At 42.5% G+C, this 21,723-nt stretch overlaps 1 protein-coding gene and 1 long non-coding RNA gene across 3 annotated transcripts in view; one reads left to right on the forward strand and one right to left on the reverse strand.

The window, feature by feature from the left end:
* The first annotated feature begins 208 nt into the window (after positions 1-208).
* Positions 209-6,713, forward strand: LOC140709479 (uncharacterized). Its single transcript, XR_012089983.1, has 3 exons — positions 209-2,311; positions 4,750-4,975; positions 6,277-6,713. It is a non-coding gene; the product is annotated as an uncharacterized lncRNA (long non-coding RNA).
* Positions 6,714-8,406: 1,693 nt separating this feature from the next.
* CTTNBP2NL (CTTNBP2 N-terminal like) overlaps positions 8,407-21,723 on the reverse strand; it is a 65,169-nt gene continuing 51,852 nt past the window's right edge. For both annotated transcript variants that reach the window (XM_007977557.3, XM_007977558.3), the window contains exons 4-6: positions 19,613-19,843; positions 14,067-14,174; positions 8,407-12,699 (exon numbers count right to left, since the gene is read on the reverse strand). In XM_007977557.3, coding sequence (XP_007975748.2) covers positions 11,218-12,699; positions 14,067-14,174; positions 19,613-19,843 — 1,821 coding nt within the window. In that variant the 3' untranslated portion in view covers positions 8,407-11,217. The remainder of the gene's footprint in view (positions 12,700-14,066; positions 14,175-19,612; positions 19,844-21,723) is intronic.

Consider the following 21,723-nt stretch of genomic DNA (forward strand, 5'->3'; position numbering starts at 1 on the left):
TCATTAGGGACGTGCAAAACAAAACCAAAATGATATATCATCTTACCCCAGTTAGAATGGCTATTATAAAGAAGAAAAAAATCACAGAGGCTGATGAGGGCACACAGAAAAGGGAACCCTTATACACCATTGATGGGAATGTAAATTAGTACCACTATGGAAAACAATATGAAGATTTATTAAAAACTAAAAATAGAACTACTATAATCCAGGAATCCTACTACTGGGTATCTAGCTAAAGGAAAATAAATAGTATATCAAAGGGATGCCTGCGTTCAGATGTGTGTTACAGCATGATTCACAATAGCAAAGATATAAACCTAAGTGTCCATCAACAGATAAATGAATAGAGAAAACTTGGTATAGATACACAATGGAATATTATCGGTTATAAAAAAGAATGAAATCAACTCATTTGCAGCCATAAGGATGGTGTTGGAAGTCATTATGTTAAATGAAATTAGCCAGGCACAGAAAGACAAATGCTGCATGTTCTTACTCATATGTGGGAGCTAAAAAAGTTGACCTCACGGCCGTAGAGAAGAGAAAGATAGAAACCAGAGTCTGGGAAGGGTGGTTGGTGGGAGGGGAACCAAGATAAGTTGATTAATGGGTACAAACATACAGTTAGATAGAAGAAATAAGTTCTAATGTTTGATAACAGAATAGGGTGACTATACTTGGCAATAATACTTTGTATGTTTCAAAGTAACTGGAAGAGAGGACTTGAAATGATACCAACACATAGAAGTGATAAATACCCAAGGTGATGGATATCCCAAATATCCTGACTTGACCATTATACATACTACATATATAACAAACTTGATCATTATACATACCACGTATATAACAGACTTGACCATTATACATACCACGTATATAACAAACTTGATCATTACACATAGTATGTATATGATATATACCCCATAAATATGTAAAATATTATGTATCAAGAAGAAAAGGGGAAAATTAAGTACAAGTATTAAACAAAGTAGTGTTTCACTCAACTTACTTTTAGTTGAATTCCAAAAATGCTTATGGCTACCACTCCAAGGCCGTCCAACATGGGGGAAAGTGTGATACAGGAGAAAGAGTGAAAAGAGACAGCAGTGTTAACTGATTGCAGTTAAGATTTATCTTATTTTGCAAATTTTACAACCACATTGCTTGGGCTCTTCAGGGTTTGGAAGGGGCCATGCCAGTGATGGGCCTCGAAGCTTAAACCTCATTAGCTTCTTGGTAAATGTGCCTGTGCTCATGATGTTCCTCAATTCAGGCTTCCAGCGGCCCACCAAATAACGGCCCAAATTCTTCGCCTGGGCAGACGACGCCCTTTCCTGTCGAGTTCCTGCTTACTTCTCCTGATCTAGACTTCCATCCCAGGCTTCTCACCAGAAACATGGCGCCTCCTGGCAACTTGGTGCATTGTATATGCTATCCTCATTCCTTGGAATGTCCTTCGTTCTCTTCTTCACCTGGGAGCATCTACCTCTCCTTCAAGACCAAGACAATTGTTCCTTCCTCTATGAGACCTTTCCTCACTCCACCGGGGGTTAACCGTGCAGCCACAGCTTGTTCCTCTATTTATTATTATCCACATAACACTGCGTTTCATGTTTGTCTCTCCCACGAGCACCTAAAATCCCTAACGGCCTGTAACTTATTTATTTATCTATCCTAGTGCCTCTCCCAGCGCCTGGCACCTAGTAGGAACTGTGGCATGGATATTTCAATAAAGGAAATCTCTTTGTTTTCCTCCCAGAGTGCTGGCTCTTGCTTACTTACTTGGCTTATTATGGGTCTTGTAGTTTACAGCATCGACAGTATGAAAAGAGCAAGACATTTCCGAAGCATAATTAAATGGATGAATGCATAAATAGAGTCCTCCTTGTCCCTTTTTAACAGTTATGCGCGTCTACTATAAGTCAGCCACTGTTCTAGGAGCTACATAATACTAATAGCTATCACTTTTTGAAGGTTTTCTTATGTCAATGACCTGTTTTAAGTCTTAAATTTGCTCATTTAAGGCTCACAACAATCCTGTGAGGTGGTGGTTTCTGTTCTCCTCTGTTTTTTTACGCAGTCTAGGCTTCGTTCCGCTTTTCAGGCAGGGTAAGCTGCTGTGCTCCGAACTTAGACACCAGAGAGGCGGCTGAGCACGCGGACGAGAGGAGGCACATCCTTGTTTGCACCGGCGTCTGAAGTGGGCCGCTTCCTGGCCACTGACCCTGTCCTTTCCTCAGAGAGGTAGCGCGCGCCCAGACCTCGGTCGCGAGAGTCACAGCATGCGGAACACCAGGGGGCGCGAGTAAGTCAGCTTTCCGAAGAAGGGCGGGGCTGCCAGCCGGGAGTAGCCCGTCGGGCACGTTGCAGCAGGGCCTTGGCGTCAGAACCACTTGGCTTCCAATCTAGACAAGCAACTTCTATCGCCGCGCCTTCACCCGTAGTGCCGCTCCACAAAGGGAGCAGCAAACCCACGCAATTCTTACTGTGTGCTGGGCACGTGCCTGCTTTATCTCACGGAATTCTCACAAAACCCTGAGAGGGAGGTTCGCATCTTTATTTCACTGATGCTGAGATGGAGGCTGGCAGAGGTTCACTCACTTGTCCAAAGTTGCGCACAGAGCGACAAAGCTCCTGTTCTGAACTGCTTTTCTTGCTCAGACTCCTTGCTGTAGTGTACCCAGAACCATATCAATGCAAACCGATCTCCTTCTCTCTTTTATTTAGAGCAGGTGCTTCTTAAGTCTCTAGACCCACGGATTTCCAGTTCTCCTGAATCTTAGGGGCCCCAACCCTCATTTGGAGCACTTGTAATATCCTGCCCTGCACAACCCTGAGAGTCACCTCTTTGAGACATGTTCCTCCACCAGAGTGTAAATGCCAGCCCTTAGCATGATGCTTGCTTGACACAGAGTCAGTGCATAATAACTATATGCTGAATAGATGAAGGGCAAGCACAGCGAGTGTGTGGTGTGTGTCCCCTTCTCAACCTGGGTGAGGTCCGCACAGAGCCAGAAGCAATAAAACCGGGTGAATATGTGAATAAGGATTTATTAGCGTAACATTTCTATTTTGTTCTACCTCCTATATGTTTGTATCCAGCTGGGCCTGCAAACTCTCAAAAGGCAAGGATGAGGGGTGTGTGTGTGTGTGTTGCTGGGGGAAAGTGAGGCGGCACAGGGCAGGGAGCAGAGCTTTCCCATGGTGAGAATAAGGCCCACATAGAGAATGAAGGAGTGAGAGATGCCAAGATTTGAGCAGAGGGAAAGGAAAACGAGCCCTGAATAGGAGCCTTGTGCGTGGCCCTGTGGCTCTGACTCACCAAGACTCAGGAGAAGGAAAACACGCTAGGGATGAAGAAGGGGCCTGTGTGCTTTGGTCGCCACCCCTAAACTGCCCCACCACCCTGAATCCCTTTGGATCAGGGTCTTCCTGAGGACACCCTGTCTGCTCAGAGGCACAAACCATCCTAGAAGGCTTTGATTTGGGTTGGGTGGGCTTGAGGGAGAGGGGGAGTAGGAGGGTAGGCACTACAGAGAAGGGAAATGGATAAGTCCTTTGAAGACACAAAAGACAAAAGCTCCTTCCCAGCAGAGCTGTATGTTTGAGTTCAGGTGCGGAAGGCCTCAGAGGAAGAGGAGGAGGAGGAAGAGGAGGAGGAGTCTCCCCTCAAGCACTCAGTTGTTCCCTCCTCCGCAGGCAGGTGTGGTAAGTCAGACTCCCGAGCAGGGAGGGGCTAGATGTTCAGGACTTTGGTGGCATCTTGTCCATGCCTGACCTGAGGAGCAAGACATGCCTGATGAGTGCTTCCCAGAGCTGGTTCTAGACAGATGGAGGTACAGCGTGGGAGGAGAAGCCCCACCACCCTCCCCGCTCCTACCCTTGCCCCAGCCGTCAAACCTGTTCAGAGACACGGGGACAGGATTTTTGTGGCAACAAGTGTGGCAGGCAGACAGCCCTAGGCAGAGGGCTAGGCCTGGAATATGGGGCAGCCCAGGTGAACAAGATCAAAGCCAGACATGGTAGAGCAGGTGAGAGGGAAGGAGTGCTCCAGGGAGCAGCCAGGGCTGGGCTAGGAACTGCTGGTTTCAGGTCAGCTCAGGGAGGAGCAGCTGGCTGAGGCAGGACGAGGGAGCCAGACTTTCCCTACAGGCCGGGCCTTGCTGTGAACTAGATATGTACAATTGGGCCTGTCCCCTGGCCTTTCTAGGGCTCATTTTCCTCATCTAGATTATGAGGGAGCTAGAATTAAGGGTCTCTAAGATTACCTCTAGCTCTAACATCTGATGACTCCATGTGTGGGGAAATCATCCTTTTCCTTTCTCTGCACCAAAACCCAATTCCTTCAGTATCTTGTTTCTAGCTGAAGGTCTCAAAGAAAGCTAGCTGATCAGTGTGCTTATACTTGGGTATTTGACTGACAAAAAGCTAATATTCAAAACTCCCCAAATGTATCATTACTGTTTTGATACTATAGTGTGGCCAGCAGAAAGAGAGTGGACTTGAAAGCCAAATAGGGTTTCAACGATTGGAATCCCAGCTAACACTGAATCTCAGCTCTGCTTTGCTGTAGGACCTTGGGCAATTTTACTGTGTCTCAGCAGGGGTTAATGATCACACCTGTGAAATAGGGATTATCTGCCTCTTTTAGTAGTTGTTGATTAAATGAAGTAACGTGTAAAATATCTGATTGAGAGCTTGGCACTATATAAATACTCAGAAAATGTGTCCTCCCTTCTTTAGAGGACTTCATCATGACCAAAGGAACAGAGTAGACTGAGATGGAGATTATGATGGAGGCGGCTTACTTGGGAATGCCCTTGGGATCCACACCTAGGGAATGGAAGCAGGATTGGGCAGAGGGAGAAGATGATCTGCAATATAGTCTCAATAAAGGTCTCAGGCAACTCTACAGGTGGTTTTGAAGCTGAGATGAACCTTCGGAATTCTCCTAATTTGGGACAAGAGGGTCAGTATAAACTTTACATCAATTAGTCTTTGAATTATTTTGTTTTTTTGGTTCGTTTTTTGAGACAGAGTTTTGCTCTGTCACCCAGGCTGGAGTGCAGCGGCAAAATCTTGGCTCACTGCAACCTCTACCTCCTGGGTTCAGGCGATTCCCCTGCTTCAGCCTCCCAAGTAGCTGGGATTATAAGTGTGTGCCACGACACCCGGCTATTTTTTGTTTGTTTGTATTTTTAATAGAAATAGAGATGGGGTTTCACCATGTTGACCAGGCTGGTCTGGAACTCTTGACCTCAAGCAATCCACCCGCCTCAGTCTCCCAAAGTGCTGGGATTACAGGTGTGAGCCACCATGCCCAGTCTTTGTATTAATATATGAGCTGTCCAAGTTGATTTTCTTTCAGTGAACGCGATTCCCATAAGGGGTTATATCTGAGGGCCACTTACTGTCAGCATTCCCCGCACCTAGGGAATTAAATTTCACTCCTGAAGGGGAACCCATGTGGCACATCCTAGCGTCTCACACATTGAGTTAATGAGTAGGATTCTTGTCAGGTTAAACGGGTGACTCCCCAGAGATAAGGCCAATCTTGTTTTAACACTTCCCCCAGTAATTTCTCAGAACCAACAATCTCACAGTGGTGTGGACAGAGCCACATGTTGCATGCTCCTTGTGCTCCAGTCTAACAGTGAAACAAACATTACCACTATTGGGAGAAGCTGCTGCCACATCCTTCGGAAGAAATAAGTCCTCTGCAAGTGTCCCAGAGGGACTCATCTGATTCTGTTCAAAGCTTAGTTTGCATTCCCCTCATTTGCTTATAGAGATTTAGAGGGTGTGAGAAGGGAAATGGGTAGGAGAGGACATTGATGGGTAATATGGTATTTTGGCAACCAGGTCCTTTTTCAAACCGCCTTTTGCGTGTTCCTAGATCTTCCCTACACGTTACCGGACAATGTATTGCAGAATGCTGTGACCTGGAAGCTCTTTCTTAGGTCAGCCCCAACCCTTGCAGAAAGCACTCACTGGTGTCTGTCAGTCTCCCTGAGACAGAACTCAGCTCTTGGGGACGTCCTGTGCTTCTGACCTTATCCTAGAATCAAGACAAGCCAATGAAAACAAAAAGCAAACACAGGGACATGTTACAGAACTCCAGGTAAATAATGCCCTGGAGAGAGGAGAAAAGACATTCATTCCCTTTCTAGTTAACGTTTTCCTGCCCATAAAGAGCTGTGTTACCTCTGAGCTACCAGAGTGCTTTTACCAGAACCACCTTCAATAACTCTGTATGGTTTTATTTTTTAGATGGAGCCTTGCTCGACCATCGCCCAGGCTGGAGTGCAGTGGTGTGATCTTGGCTCACTGCAAGCTCCGCCTCCTGGGTTCATGCCATTCTCCTGCCTCAGCCTCCTGAAGAGCTGGGACTACAGGTGCCCGCCACCACGCCCGGCTAATGTTTTGTATTTTTTAGTAGAGACGGGGTTTCACCAGGTTAGCAAAGACGGTCTCGTTCTCCTGACCTCGTGATCCGCCTGCCTCGGCCTCCCAAAGTGCTGGGATTACAGGCGTGAGCCACCGCGCCTGGCCCTCCCTATGGTTTTTAAAAGCTCGCCTGCATTATTCTATCAAACTGTTGCCTCTGGACTCATTATATATCATTTTGTTAATGTTTTGCTTCCCCAACTAGATTGTGAGTAACCTAAGGGCAGGGAACAGGATTAAACTTGTATCTTTCTTAATAACTACCTTGCTTTCTGGTTCATCTTAGATACTTAAAAAACATGTTGTTTGAGGGGAATTAATGATGTTTTGCTTTTGTTCCATTTATCTGACCTGATGCAGGTCTTCTGGCATTGGTTAGGTCCGATGATCCATTTTTGGGGGGGCTGTGGAGCAGTATGGTGTCCTGCAGGATATTCTAAACTTGCTCTATCTGAAGAATCACCAAGGCATTTATCTAGAGCTCCACCTTAGCCTGCTGAAATCAGAATCGCCAGGGGAGGAGCCTGGGAATCTGTAGGTTTAACAAGAGCTCCAGGAGACTCTCATTTGGGAAATACCGGTAGTGAAAGAACAAAGCACCAGGATTTAAATCCTGGCTGTCATATGCTGAGGGTGCTTGTACAAATCTCTACCCTCAACTACCTCATCACTACACTGGGGATAATAACACCACACAGCACCCGTGTGAGGATTAATAAGGTAATATGTATGTGAAATCATTAGCATGGTGCTTGGTACTCATGTAGGCACTCTTGACTCTGAATATCGCTGACATTCTGCTAAACCAGTTTCAGAAGCTTAGGACATTTCCTTAGGTCAGAGGCAAATAGCAAGTTGTTGTGAAAGAACAGGTAAGGGCTACGAAGGGCTGTTGCTCAAACAGACTAGCTGCATCAGCTCGTCAGAGGATCCAATCTCCAGAAATCTTTATTTTACCTGGCTTCCCAGGTTATACTAACACACAGTAAAGTTTGAGAACCACTACTCCAGTCTCCTTTCTCCTCCTTTATTTTTACTAATAAATTGGCCATTGATATACAAATAGTGGGTGGACAGGCTCTCATTTCTCAACTAGTTTGATAGAAATTAAATTAAAAATTATTCCTGTGGAACAATGCTCACTGCCCACTTTTGATTCATTAGGAAAACACATCCTATTTTGAAGCCAGAGTTTCGAAAGACATTTGAAGTTCCATTTCAAGAACTATGCATCAGAAGCACTCCTTATGAATTCACACACACACACACACACACACACACACACACACACACAAATTGACAAGGCAGCACTGCTGACAGGCTATTAAGGGAAACTGGATATAGCTACTATTTGTTGAAATGATCATTAATTGGCTTAAATGCTGGCAACATCAGATATGTAAACATCCACACTGTTTGAACATTTTTTGTACATCAAAGGATTTTCAAGTGCTTCTGTCTGGCTTGCATTTGCTAACATTGCAGCAGCAACAGCACTGGAGTAGTTGAAAAGGGTTGCATTAATCATTTGTAAAATGAGAGGGCAGAACAAGACTATGCTTTCTTAAGCAGGAATACATGAGCCATGGATGGCTTCAGGGTCTTTGGATCCTGTGAAGCCATCAAACAAATTTTGCATATAGGCATATTCATTTTTCTAGGGATAAACTTTATGTCTTTTCTAAGATTCTGCAAAAGGTCCAGAACCACCAAATGGTTAAAAAAATCACAGACTGGATTACTGTAAAGGTCTTTTCCAGCTCTAAGACTCTAAAGAAAATCAATGTTTTAGTTCCTTAGGGAGTCTAACCTGGATGGGTCATTGACTTCATTTGGTTTGTCAAAGCCACAGTCAAGTGCTCCCTCTATACCACCCCCTCTTCGCAACAAAATATGCCCAAATTGTGCCATTTTTCACTTTGTACAAACAAGACTATTTTTCCCCCAAACAGCATGATTTAACTTGTTTTAATGTAGTCTGTTATAAAAATGAAGACTTCTGCATGGTGTATTTGGCTTTACAAACGTTAATGCCTAGTTAATGCTTGTGTTATATGGTACACATCATTACAATCTGTTGGCCAGTAACAGCTTTTGCAACATGGGTTAATACTAAAATTGTGAATCATGGAACTTTTACTTAGCACACACACACAATCTACAGCAAACTTAAATACTAATCTATAATACCTAACTGGGTTATTGGATCCATTGCAAGATTGTGCTTATTTATCTCAGAAGATAGGCAACTAGCAAAAATACACATTTCTTTTGCATATCCCCACCCCCATATTACACTGTAAAAGAAATGCATTATTCAGTGCACTTCCTAAGAAATAAACTTCCTTATAGTATCTCTCTCTATATATATCTATCCCCAAACAAAGGAAGAGCACAATGCAACTTTTAAGATTACCATTTAAAGCAAAAGAGACAATAACTCTCTGGCACTGTAGCCTCCTCTCCAGTTTAGAAAGTTTAACTATTTTACCAACACTATTCATTTTGGCTCTGCATAGTTTTATAAAGTTCAATGCATGATTGCTTTGGGCGGTTTAAGATACCTCCTACATCATTTTGATAGACACCTTGGAGCATTAGTAGCATTTTTATTTTTCACGTATTTGCCTTTATCAAACTATAAGCTGTGGAGTCGCCAATATACTCCATTGTGATTTATACACTGATTTCCATCACCTGCCTTTTTACTATCAACTCTTATTAGACTAAAAGGAAATAGACTTAAATTATAGCAGGAGGTCAGGGCTGCTGGATAGATGTTGGCTAGGAGAATGTATGTGAGGACACCAAGGCCTCCCCTGTATGGACACAAAATCCATATAACCACTGTGTCTGAGCTGGGTTGTGGATAGTCTTATTTGGCAGAGGGGGATAGTCATTATATTCTATGAACCTTGCCAGCTGTACTGGCCTACACACTTGGAAAGTTTGGAGGCTTTTGTCCACATAGACTTGCTATGATGAAAATGACAGAAGTTTCTAGAATGAAAGAGGTTGCAACTTGGCAGCTTGCAACCTAAATCCAGCTGCAGAAGTGTTTGTTTAACCAGCACTATTTAAACATTTTAAAATCAGTTCTTGATATTTAAAAATGAGAATGTTTCTCATGAAAATCTGGATTTCAAAAAATGTGAAGAACTGGTTATCCTGGTTTAGCATTCTTGCATGGCAGCAAGCAGATGGAGCTGAACAGATGCCCTTTTGAAATGGGGCTTGGGCACTTCAGTTTGCCACAGCTCCCACTACTCCCAGCTGTTTTACACCGCTTGAGAGGCCTGCTTCACTCATTTATATGACCAGTTGAGTTTTGTGACACTGGGGCTAGTTTAGTTCTGCCTATTTATTTTTTTTAATAGAGATGGGGTCTCGCTATGTTGATGAGGCTGGTCTTGAACACCTGGTCTCAAGCGATCCTCCCATCTCAGCCTCCCAAAGTGATAGGATTACAGGCATGAGCCACTGTGCCTGGCCAGCTCTGCCTTTTTATGATACTGAAGATCTGGGCTTCATTTGGAATTTCCCCACCATCCTGTGGACAAAACTCCTCCTTTGATTGCGTCCCAGCCACATCTAGTTGCTTTGGTAGGTAATCTTAATGTGCAGTTCTACTTGTCCTTTATGCTATATTGCAAACTCCAAAGATATAATCACACTAATATTTATGTGTTTAAGTGTGTGTATGTTAAACATGTAAAGGGGTAAAGTTTCTGTACAGATCTATGTATACTTCCCATTTAAGCAAAAGTTAATTTGGTTTTAGAGATACAGATACCAGGTTCTGGCAGCTTGGAGAATAAGTGTAACAATTTGGTAAAACTTGTATAATTCTGACTTATAATATTACAAAGAGTGAATTTCAAGTTATTGCTTTTTGATTACAGAATAAAAATTTCATTCTGTTGCAAAACTTTTATACAGAATGAGTAACCATTTCCTATTCAAGTAACAGCAATCAGAATCAGAAGTTCCTTACACAACAGTAGATGTCTGAGACATTTTTTCAATGGAGATGTGATTTCATTCTGTTCAAGAACTTATGCAGGAAACCGGGAGTGACTCAATTTTTCAAAAGTACAAGAAAATCAGCACCCCAACTGATTTTCTCAGGAGGGTTTCTCAAGGGCTCTATAAAGCTCAGCTTGTGGTGAGTTCACACCCACCTTTAGAAGGATTCCCATCCTACGTATGCAGCCTTGTTTCAGAACACAAAGCTTGTATTAAAACATTAAAAGAGAATCAAAAGCAGTGTTGGTTTTTAACATTCAAAATTCGCAGAGGATGTCATTTTCTGCAATTAAATGATCCATTTTGTGTTTTTTGCTGCAGAATCACATTCATGTGGCAGTCATATTTCAGGCACTTTTAAAACATGTTCATCTGGAATAAAAATCTGCATGAACCACTTCTGCATAATTCAAAATGAGTGTTGAGTGATTTTAGTTCCCAAATAGATACCAAATCACCACCTGGTGATTTGCTTTCTTCATCACAACATGACGGTGACTGCTGAGCTTGAGACATCTTTGAGGTGCCTTTCTGGCTTCAGTAAAAAGATGTGAGCCATAAAAATCCAAACTACTCAATTTCTACTTAAAAAATACAAAATGGTGAAATACACTAAATGTATTATACAGATGGTTTCAGTTACTATCAAAATAAATAACATAATCTGACTCAAAAGTCTGACTGAGCTCTTGGACGAAATCTGATGGAATGTCAAACGTGGACACTCCCTCCTAGGGACTAGCTGCTGGTAGGCAAAAGTAACTCAACATCCTTACCATTTGCTACAACAGTATTGGAAGAGCAGCTGCTGGCAAGGTCTTCTGTGGTGGTCAAAGAGGCTGCCTGGGAATGAGTTTTGGTCAGTGGAGTGGTAGCAGATGGAGAAGGGGTGAGGCCAGGTTTTTTGGGTGGGATGGGTGGAGGGTTTCCTCTCTCAGCTCTGGGGATGGTTGGGGACTTGATTCCTGGAGACAGGGGGCTCAGGGGACTGGACACTTTCCCTGGAGTAGGTGAATGGCTTGTGTCACCTCTTGCATTGGCAGTATTGGCCAGATTTCGATAGTCTGTGCCAAAGGGAGAGCTGTTGGGAGAGACTGGCTTGATTGGCCCTTGTTGGCTAGTGAATCTGGAGAGCACCTGAGTGACAGTGTTTCGGGCCAGCTGCTTGGCGGCAGAGTTGTCTATGAGGGTGGGGGATAAATCCCTGGACGGAGGGCTTTGTAGGCCACTGGCTTGTTGCTCCTGATCTGCTTGGGACTGAAATTTGTGCCGAGCTGCATGGAACCGTTGGTTGATCCCTACTTGGTAGGATGATTGGTAGCCAGGGCTGCTAGCTGATGACCCCAATAAACGCTTAGTGAGTACCGGCGAAGAGCAAGGAGAGGATGTTAGAGAGGAGGAGGCAGTGCTGCTGGGAGACAGTGAGCTCCCACTGGAAGGGAGTGGACTGGGTATTGGGACTGGAGTCTCAATCCCCACAGGACACCCACCATTCTCCACTGGTTTCTCTTGGGCCAGTGCCACAGATTTTTCCCGTGGAGGCACTTGGTTTTCTACATGGTTGCCTGTAGTCAGCTCCCTGGTAGTTTGTATCTCTGGGTCACAATGGCCATTGGTTTTTGCATATGAGTAAGCAGGAGTGGCAGGACCAGGCAGCCCAGTGTTTGTCATCTTGGCTATGTTGCTCCCATGGGTTCTTTCTGCTGGAAAACTCTCTGTTTGGCAAAACACAGACATTAGCATGAGAGGCTCAGTTGCTGTGCCTTTGGACACGGTTACTGGTTTCTTCAATTGCTCATTAGGGCTACTGTGCTGGTGGGAAGCCTCTAGGTCCTTCACTATCTTCTTTAAGCTTTCCATTTCTTCTTTCAGAGTTTTGGTCCGGTTCTCTTCTCGGTTCAGTTTTGCTCTCAGTTGTTCCCTTTCGATGTCAAACTCTGATAACTGCTTCTCTACCTGGGCCTCAGTCTGCAAGCCTCTCTTTCTCTCAGCTGCCAACTCTTCTTCCAGCTTACTCACCCGGCTCTTCTCCTTCTCCAATTTCAGGCTCAGCTCTCCTGCCTTCTGTCCTTCCTCGGCTGCCTTGTTGGTGGCTTTCTTGCACTCAAGCACAAGCATGGATGAGAGCTGCTTATGGCGGGAGCGCTCATCTTCCAGCTGACTAGAGAGCTTCTTCTGTTCTTTTTCAAACTTTTTCACTTGGGATTTTTCAAATTCCAACTAGAAAAAAAGAAAAGAGAGATATACTGAAAAACTATGATCAAGGAGAGTGTCTTTGTTAGCTGTTCTCTGGTATACAGGATTAACATGCATATCACAGTGCTTAGATCAAGTACTTCTGAAGTTTTAGAACACCTAACAAAAAATGCACATACTATGATTTAATCTTTCTTTGATGATTTGGGAGGCACTTCTAGTTCCTGTACTGTCTTGGAGTGATTAGTGGGAATATGATGTATCTTTGCGTTTCATGTATGTGCAGAGCATCAGAACCAATCAAAACAAGGTAACAGAAAGCTGTATCAACCACGTTTTGTGATGAATGTTGCTGAAAACAAACCTTTTAAAGTTTCAGCAATAATTTTCTTGGGTCTTAGAAACAAACAAACACAAACAGTTGCATTTGAATCATACTTTTTTTTTGAGACTGAGTTTTGCTCTTGTCTCCCAGGCTGGAGTGCAATGGCGCAATATTGGCTCACTGCAACCTCCGCCTCGTGGGTTCAAGCGATTCTCCTGCCTCAGCCTCCCAAGTAGCTGGGATCAGTCACGTGCCACCACACCCGGCTAATTTGGTATTTTTAGTAGAGATGGGGTTTTTCCATGTTGGTCAGGCTGGTCTCAAACTTCTGACCTTAGGTGATCCGCCCTCCTAGGCCTCCAAAAGTGCTGGGATTACAGGCGTGAACCACTGTGCCCAGCCTGAATCATAATTTTTACACAAATCTGGTCTGTTTTAATTGTCTTCCCAACCCTATTTGAGGCAGAGATTCTCTGTGAGAAGGAAAGGGTTGAAGAAACTCAGTGTTTTTCAAACTCTGAGATCCATTAACAGATGGGGAAACAAATTGAGCCATGACTAGAATTTTAAAAAAATATATAAATAGAAAATATCAATGTGTACTGTAGCAGTAGGGGTTTTATATGATTTCATGAGATTTTTGTTTTACGCATAACTGTGTGTGTCTACATATACTGGGTTGTGACATAAAATATCATTTCTTACTGGGGGTTTTAAGTCAAAAGATTGAGAGCTACAAGCCGTAAGTTACCATTCCCCAAAGAGTGTTCTATGGAACAATAGTCCCACAGTGAGGGATCTATGCCAATAAAAGATTTTATAAAACCATGGATTTTCTAAACACAGAATACCCTATCTTGTTCTTCAAGACTCACAATGTGCTTCTGCATACTAAAGATCCTAACAAAGTTAGAAACCTGTTTAACTTTGGTTAATCCAGTAGTTCCTAAACTTATTTGACCACAAAGCCCCTTTTTTGAACAATACCAATTGGCATCCTGCAAAATAATCTTTGGGAAATGCGATTCCAGGCAAATGCTACCGTGAATCCCTCTACCTTAATTACCTGTTGAGTCAGCCTCTCTCTTTCCTTCTCTAGCATGTAGGTGACATCATCTCCTTCAGCCGTATCCTGTGCATGCCGCTGCCTTTCTTCCTCAAGGTCTAGGATCACCTTTAAAGAATTTTAAAAATTTCATTTCCAAATATCAAGGAGTCACATTGATTAATACAACCAATAGTAAGTGCCAAATCAGGCACCTAAGATAGTTCCAGAGATCAAACAAATGAATGAATGAAACCCAGCAAGGGCTATCAAGGAGCACACTGACTTACAGTGAAAGACATGAAAGCTCTGCGTTTAACAGTAAGATATTTACTTTACTTGAAGTATGCAGAGAATGATATGCAAACAGAGAGAAGAGAGCAACTAATTAGCTAGAGGGGTTGAGGAGGTTTCGAGAAATAACGGCAATTCCAAGAAACTGCAGGCAGTTTGGTGTTACTGGGGGCCAGGTGCAGGTGATGGAGCAAGACAGGATCACAGAAACCTGAAAGCTGAGACTTTCCTCTCAATGCTCAAATCACCGGAGGCACCAAAGGAGGAGCCTGAAATTCAACATTTCAAATAGGTGACATTCTAAGTGTGCCTTGTTTAACTAATAATATACCTTTTTACATAGTTAGGTAAGAGGTGAAAAGACTCTCTTGACTTCCTACTGCATGAAAAAAGGCTCAATTATACAGATCTTAAATGGAGATTTTTCATAAGGCCTTTTATTTAACCTGCCTACCCCTATTCCACTTATCCTGGTGCCAAAGGATTAAGCCCAATTTTAAGGAGAAGACAAATATATTTATTTTTCGAGACAGGGTCTTTGCTCTGTCACCCAGGCTGCACTGCAGTCGTGCAATCATGGCTCACTGCTGCCTCAGCCTCCTGAGCTCAAGCAATTCTCTCACCTCTGAGCCTCCCGAGTAGCTGGGACTACAGGTGTGCACCACCATGCCCAGCTAATTTTATTTTTTGTAGAGATGTGGTTTTGTCATCTTGCCCAGGCTGGTCTTGAACTCCCAGGCTCAAGTGATCCACCCTCCTCAGCCTCCCAAAATGCTGGGATTACAGGTGTGAGCCATCACACATGGCCGAGAATACAAATTTAAAGCGACATTTTTCACATAATCCCATCTACAACTGCAAATATTCTGATTGCTTAGTAGCTTCTGCTCATGCTTCAGAAGTGCCTTGGCCCAGACCTCCAGGGTAGAGCACTCTTGTCCCAAAGGCCATTTCTTAGTCTTCTCACTAAAAATTTTTATGAGTGAAGAGAGAAAATTTTCTGGGACATGAAACTGCCCTATAAAAATACAAATGAGCTCATGCCTGTAATCCCAGTACTTTTGGGAGGCAGAGGCAGGAGGATCGCTTGAGCCCAGGAGTTGAAGACCAGCCATTTCTTTCTCCCCTTTCCCCTTTCTCTCTCCTTCCTTCTCTTCTCTTTTCTTTTTGGGGACACAGGGTCTTACTCTCACCGAAGCTGGAATGCATTGGCGTCATGTCGGCTCACTGCAATCTTTGCCTCCTAGGTTCAAGTGATCCTCCCACCTCAGCCTCCTGAGCAGCTGGGACTACAGGCATACACCACTATGGCCTGCTGATTTTTTGTAGATAGGGTGTCGCCATGTTGCCCAGACTGGTCTCAAACACCTGGACTCAAGTGCTCCTTCTGCCTCAGCTTCCCAAAGTGATGGGATTACAGGTGTGACCCACTGTGCCCAACCCAAAACCCTATTTCTACAAAAAAATACAAAAATTAGTTAGGCATGGTGAGGTGTGCGTGTAGTCCCAGTTACTCAGGAGGCTGAGGTGGGAGGATCACCTCAGCCCAGGGAGGTCGAGGTTGCAGTAAATCATGATTATGCCATTGCACTCCAGCCCAGGCAACAGGGCAACAGAGTGAGACTTTGTCTCAAAAAAAAAAAAAAAAAAAAAGGCTGGGCACAGTGGCTCATGCCTGTAATCCCAGCACTTTGGGAGGCCAAAGCGGGCAGATCACCTGAGGTTGGGAGTTTGGGACCAGCCTGACTAACATGGATAAACCCCATCTCTACTAAAAATATAAAATTAGCCAGGCGTGGTGGCACATGCCTGTAATCCCAGCTACTCAAGAGGCTGAGGCAGGAGAATCGCTTGAACCCAGTAGGCGGAGGTTGCGGTGAGCCAAGATTGTGCCATTGCACTCCAGCCTGGACAACAAGAGTGAAACTCTATCTCAAAAAAAAAAAAAAAAAAAAAAAAAAAAAAGAGTGACTGGTGCTGTGGTGTGTGCTTGTAGTTCCAGATAATTGGGAGGCTGAGGTGGATCACTTGAGCCCAAGAGTTCCAGGATATAGGTTGTTATGATCGTACCTGTTAATAGCCACTGTACTCCAGCCCAAGCAACATAGCAAGACCCTGTCTCTCAAAATAAAAGAAAGAAAAAAATTTGGCACATTTCCTTTTTTCATCTAATTTTTCAATTTAATAGAAAGACATGCTTTTGGCCAAAAGTGGTAAGTCATATCTTCTCCCATTTGAGAGTCCTCTAAAATTACAGAAATGGAATAAAAACACTAAAACCCCACAAAGACAAAGGAGAGAGCCTCTAGCAGAGAAGGAATTTTAATAATATTTTGAAGAAGAAAAGACGCTGGAGGAGTGGTAACTACTTTAATTTGAAGGAGGGAAGCTGTTTTGCCTTGCAGAGCCCCAAAGAGATGGTACCTGGAGGTGGCAGGTACTACAGAGGAGAAGTGAAATGTAGAACAGAAAACAGGAGAACTGGCTTAAAGCCTGTTTTTGTTTTGTTTTTGAGACAGAGTCTCATTCTGTCACCCAAGCTGGATTACAGTGGTGCGACGTCAGCTCATTACAACCTCCACCTCCCGGGCTCAAGCTATTCTCCTGCCTCAGCCTCCCGAGTAGCTGGGATTACAGGCCCGCCACCATGCCTGGCTAATTTTTGTATTTTTAGCAGAGATGGGGTTTCACATGTTGGCTGGTCTGGCCTTGAACTCCTGAACTCAAGTGATCTGCCTGTCCTGGCCTCCAAAAGTGCTGGGATTACAGGCATGAGTCACCGTGTCTGGCCTTTAAAGCCTGTATTTTCAGAATTATTTGTCCCCTCACTCTGATTCCTGCACACAGACCATCAACATCTAGCATCTGTCACATTTAGTATTCCCAAATCCTGAGCCTGTCACACTCAAGAAATAGTGTGACACAGAATGGTGGTGGGAAAAGAGGATTAAATTTGTTCTGGGTAAGGGTTAAGGAAAGGGAGGTGGGGTGTAAGATAACTAAATATGCACCTATACAAAAGAAAGTAATATAAAAGTCTAAAATTGATAAAGCAAGAGAGAACAGTGCAGTATTTAGAAATATGGAGGTTAGCTACCAAAGTGAATGGCTAAAAGAAAAAAGTGGTTGCCTGTGAATACTAGGGAGGATGGGGAATGAGAAGAGGTGGAATAGGAAACTCTGTTTTTCATTGTAAGCACAATGACCATGTAATTTATTATTCAAATCAGAACATTTCTGACAGTCAAAGGGAATATGGTTAATAACTAAGCCAAGGTGACAGGCATAAGCTGAGACTATGAGCACTCTAATTATAAGCCTCTAGGTACTCTTTGATTTCTAACAAAGTCAGCATTCTACTTTGATAAACCACTTAAACTTGAACTGGGAGGCAGAGGTTGCAGGGAGCTGAGACTGCACCACTGCATTCCAGCCTAGGTGACAGAGTAAGACTTCATCTCAAAAAAAAAAAAAAAAAAATAGATAGGTACTTTGTTTCAAAAATTTAGTACTTAAATTAAATTTAGTACTTAAAACATTTAGCACTGCAATATAGTATTAAGAAATTTTGAATTATTTTTAACTTGTTCCTCTCTCCAATTACCTAGAGCCACAAACTGTCCATAGTACACCTTCCATGGGCATGAAAGCTAGCCCAACTAGCTTCAACACAACTCAGTCACCTCATGGATGAAGTGGAAATAAAGCCTGCCTATTAACCAAGAATGTTGTGAAGATTTTTTAGAGGATTATGTAAAAGCCGCCCCCCCGCCCCAAATTTAGGCAACTAACTCCCACCCATTGATAACCTTTTAAATTGGAGTGTAAATGTTTTCAGATTACTTCATTCTAATCAGAGGTTAAAACTTTTTTGGGTTCTGGGTAACTGGTAACTTGGAGAATCTAATTAAAGCTATGGAAAAAATACATTTCCTACAAAAATACATAAACTCTGAACATTCTATTTTCTGGGGGATTGTGGAACATCTGAGGCTTATCCACATGGTTAAGAAGTTCCACTCTGGCCTTTCATTTGGCTTCTGTGAAGGGAAAGAAAAGATCATGTGCGAGACCCAGAGCCTAGAAAATTTATCAGATGCAATTTAAGCAGATGGCTCTAATGCTGGTAACCAGAAAAGTAAGGTCCACCAAATTTTGCAGCTGCTAACCCAGTTTTTCAGATGAAAATGTTTCCTACCAAATGCACTGATAACCGCCTTGTTGGCATAAATCTAAACTGATAGTGTTTTAAAAATGAAGATTGTAGCCAAGCATCTTTTACAGGCCAAATTTGAGCAGTAAATGACAAGATGACAAGTTGGTGAATAAATTCACAAGCACTAGAATTCCAGTAAGATGAAGCAGAGGAAAGCACTGGTTTGCCTTCTTAGGGCTTGTTAGAAATGGAAACACACACACACACACACACACACACACACACACACACACTCTCTCTCTCTCTCTCTCTCTCTCTCTTTACTGATAGGGTAGAACAGCTTTAAGGTAAGTAATGTAAATAACCGTAAGGTTTGTCTTCCTAATGTAGGGCTCGTTAAATATGGAAACACACACATACACACACACACACACACACACAGATACACTCTTTTCTAATAGGGTAGAACAGCTTTCAGGTAAATAACTGTAAGGTTTGCCTTCCTAATTTAGGGCTCGTTAAATATGGAAACACACACACACACACACACACACACACACACCACTTCACTAATAGAGTAGAACACCTTTAAGGTAAATAAACCTAGGGACTGTTTATGGTTTCATGAGCAATAAAATGCAATGAAACTCAAAACTAGGAATAACAGGAATAAATGAAAATAATCTATTGGCTTCTGTGTTTATCCTCAGGTAAATTCTTTCTCTCCCTTGGATATAGCATGCCTCAAATACCTGTTAATCTTTTTATTTATCTCTTAAGTAAGCAAATAGAGAACACTCCCTTCAGCTACAAGCTTGGCCAAACCCCAAAGTTTGAATGATCAAGAACTGAAAAAACATACAAAGTGTTTTGGAGTGATATATCAAGAAGGAATGCCGTCTTAAATAACGTGTCTGGCACATTCTCTAAACTTAACACTTGGAATAAGCTGTGTTTTCTTTTCTATCTCCTGACTCTTACATAAACTAAGGGGCTTTTTGATACCCGCGAGATGCCCAACTGAATTACTGTGAAAAACTGGCAGCTGACAAGAAAGTATCAGGCATAATTTATAAAGACTTCACAAAGATTTACACATCAACTGAGGTGAACCTACCTTTCGGTGCCTGCTCTCAGCAGCAGCCAGCTGGGACAGCATGCGCTCCTGCATGTTCTTGCACTGCTTCATCACCACCTTAAGAATAGAGAGTGGGTTTGTGCAGACTGGCTGCTTTTCGCCATCATTTTTCTCCTTCAGTGTTTCAAAATCTCTCTGTAGAGCCATTAAAGGATCACTGATGTTATATTTTCCATAGCGTTCTTCAATGAAAGTATCTCTGTGTTGGGCCTGGGAAAGAGGAAAAAAAATAAGCATCTTGTTTTTTAAAACTACTGAGAAGGGGGTATTTGCTATCCAGTGGTTATACATTAAAGGTTGTGGTATTAGTATAAATGTAACCTGCTAATTACGAGTCAGATTGAGCCATCTAAAGAAACAGCATTAGAAAGGTGGCATGGTATATTAACACGAACAAATACTTATAAAGCACTGTGTATTAGACATTGTTCTAAATATTTATAGTCATATTAACTTGTTTAAAATGTACAACCCTGTAAGGTAGTGCTATCATCTCGATTTTGCTGATGAGAAAACTATTCCTGATTATTCATCTAGCAAGTTGTCTGAATTGGCATTTAAACCCAGGCAGCCCGGCTCCAAAATCTGTGTCCTTAACCTCTGTGCTTACTGCCTCTGCTTGTATCTGCTTATGAATGCTTATATTACCAGCAGATACATCTTATTTTTTCCCCATGTTATGGCACTAGCATTCCTAAAATATGTTAAGCATGACAATTTTATGAGTTTATATATTTAGAGACCTAACAAAATGCCAGCAGATATATAAAGTGTGCAAAATGTAAGTAGGATCACATTACAATCTAGGACGACTTGTGATCTGTACATATGAACCATTACTCAGTTGTTGATGGGTCAAGAAGGATGGAGGCACCTCACAACCAGAAATGCACACAAAATCTCTTCCACCTGCTGCCAAATTCCACCCCCTCTTCTTGTCTCTGTTTGGTTGTTACTCTCCATTCTCTTTTCTGTCTCTTTCAAGGCTTGATGAGCCTTGGGGATGAGCATGTAAGAAGGGGATGCAAGCTGGTGCTTGGAGTCTGGTCAAGGGCTTTAGCCCTGGGTACCCAGTTGGAAGTATAAGGATCAGGAGGTGGGTGGAAAGATATTCCTAGGCTTCCTTCCCTCTTTCCTTATCTCTGTAGGAAGACCTTGAAGAACTTCATATGAGCATCACATATTACACGCACATTACTTTTTACTTATTACACAGATATTTAAAAGTTTCTTGAGATATTTTGCAATGAAAAATGAAGTGTTAACAGGGTTGAAGAAACTAAAAAATTACAGCAAAGTACTATGTAATTTAAGCTTTCAAATTAAATCTATTCATGAAAACTATTATTTATCCATTTTAAAAAACTAATCAGTAGTTATGTTTTCTTAGCACCGCCATCCACAAATAGGAGCCTGTTTAAAAAGAAACGGAAATTTGCAATTCAATGGCTATGCTTTAATTTAAAAGAATCTTTAAGAAAATAATGCAAACATGGGGTTTCTTTAACACAGAAGTATTTCAGTGCTGAAAATTTGAAGACTTCTTCATTGACTGTCCAATTTAGGCCCCAGGAATCACTTAGTCTTATGGTAAAATTTTATGTTGTTATTAGCTGGCAAATATTCAAAGCAGTTAGAAGTTCGGGGTTTTACTTCTGGCTCGACTACAGCCATCTTACTTTATGACATTACTGGAGTATTTGGATGGTATTTGTATACTGGAAATATGAATAGAGAAATCCATTTCTTTAAGTTACTAATAACCATCTTTCTAGCCTTATTGTGTGTATATGTGTGTGTGTGTGAATTAAAGTGGGGGAGGTATAAAACACAGAGTCTAAGATGAAACCTGACTTTTTTCAGCTCCAAGTTAAAAAGGAAATTCACAGTAAAATTTCAAAATAACATCTAGTCCATTTAGGATGCGGAAAGAAAAGATCAACTCCTGAACCAGTCATTCTTTTTCTTATTTTAAAACATGGCGAATGGCCAGGTGCAGTGGCTCACATCTGTAATCCCAGCACTTTGGGAGGCAGAGGCAGGAGAATCACTTGAGCCTAGGAGTTTAAGACCAAACTTGGCAAAATAGG

Source organism: Chlorocebus sabaeus, chromosome 20 (genome assembly GCF_047675955.1).
Source record: "Chlorocebus sabaeus isolate Y175 chromosome 20, mChlSab1.0.hap1, whole genome shotgun sequence".
NCBI classification, from domain to species: Eukaryota; Metazoa; Chordata; class Mammalia; order Primates; family Cercopithecidae; genus Chlorocebus; species Chlorocebus sabaeus.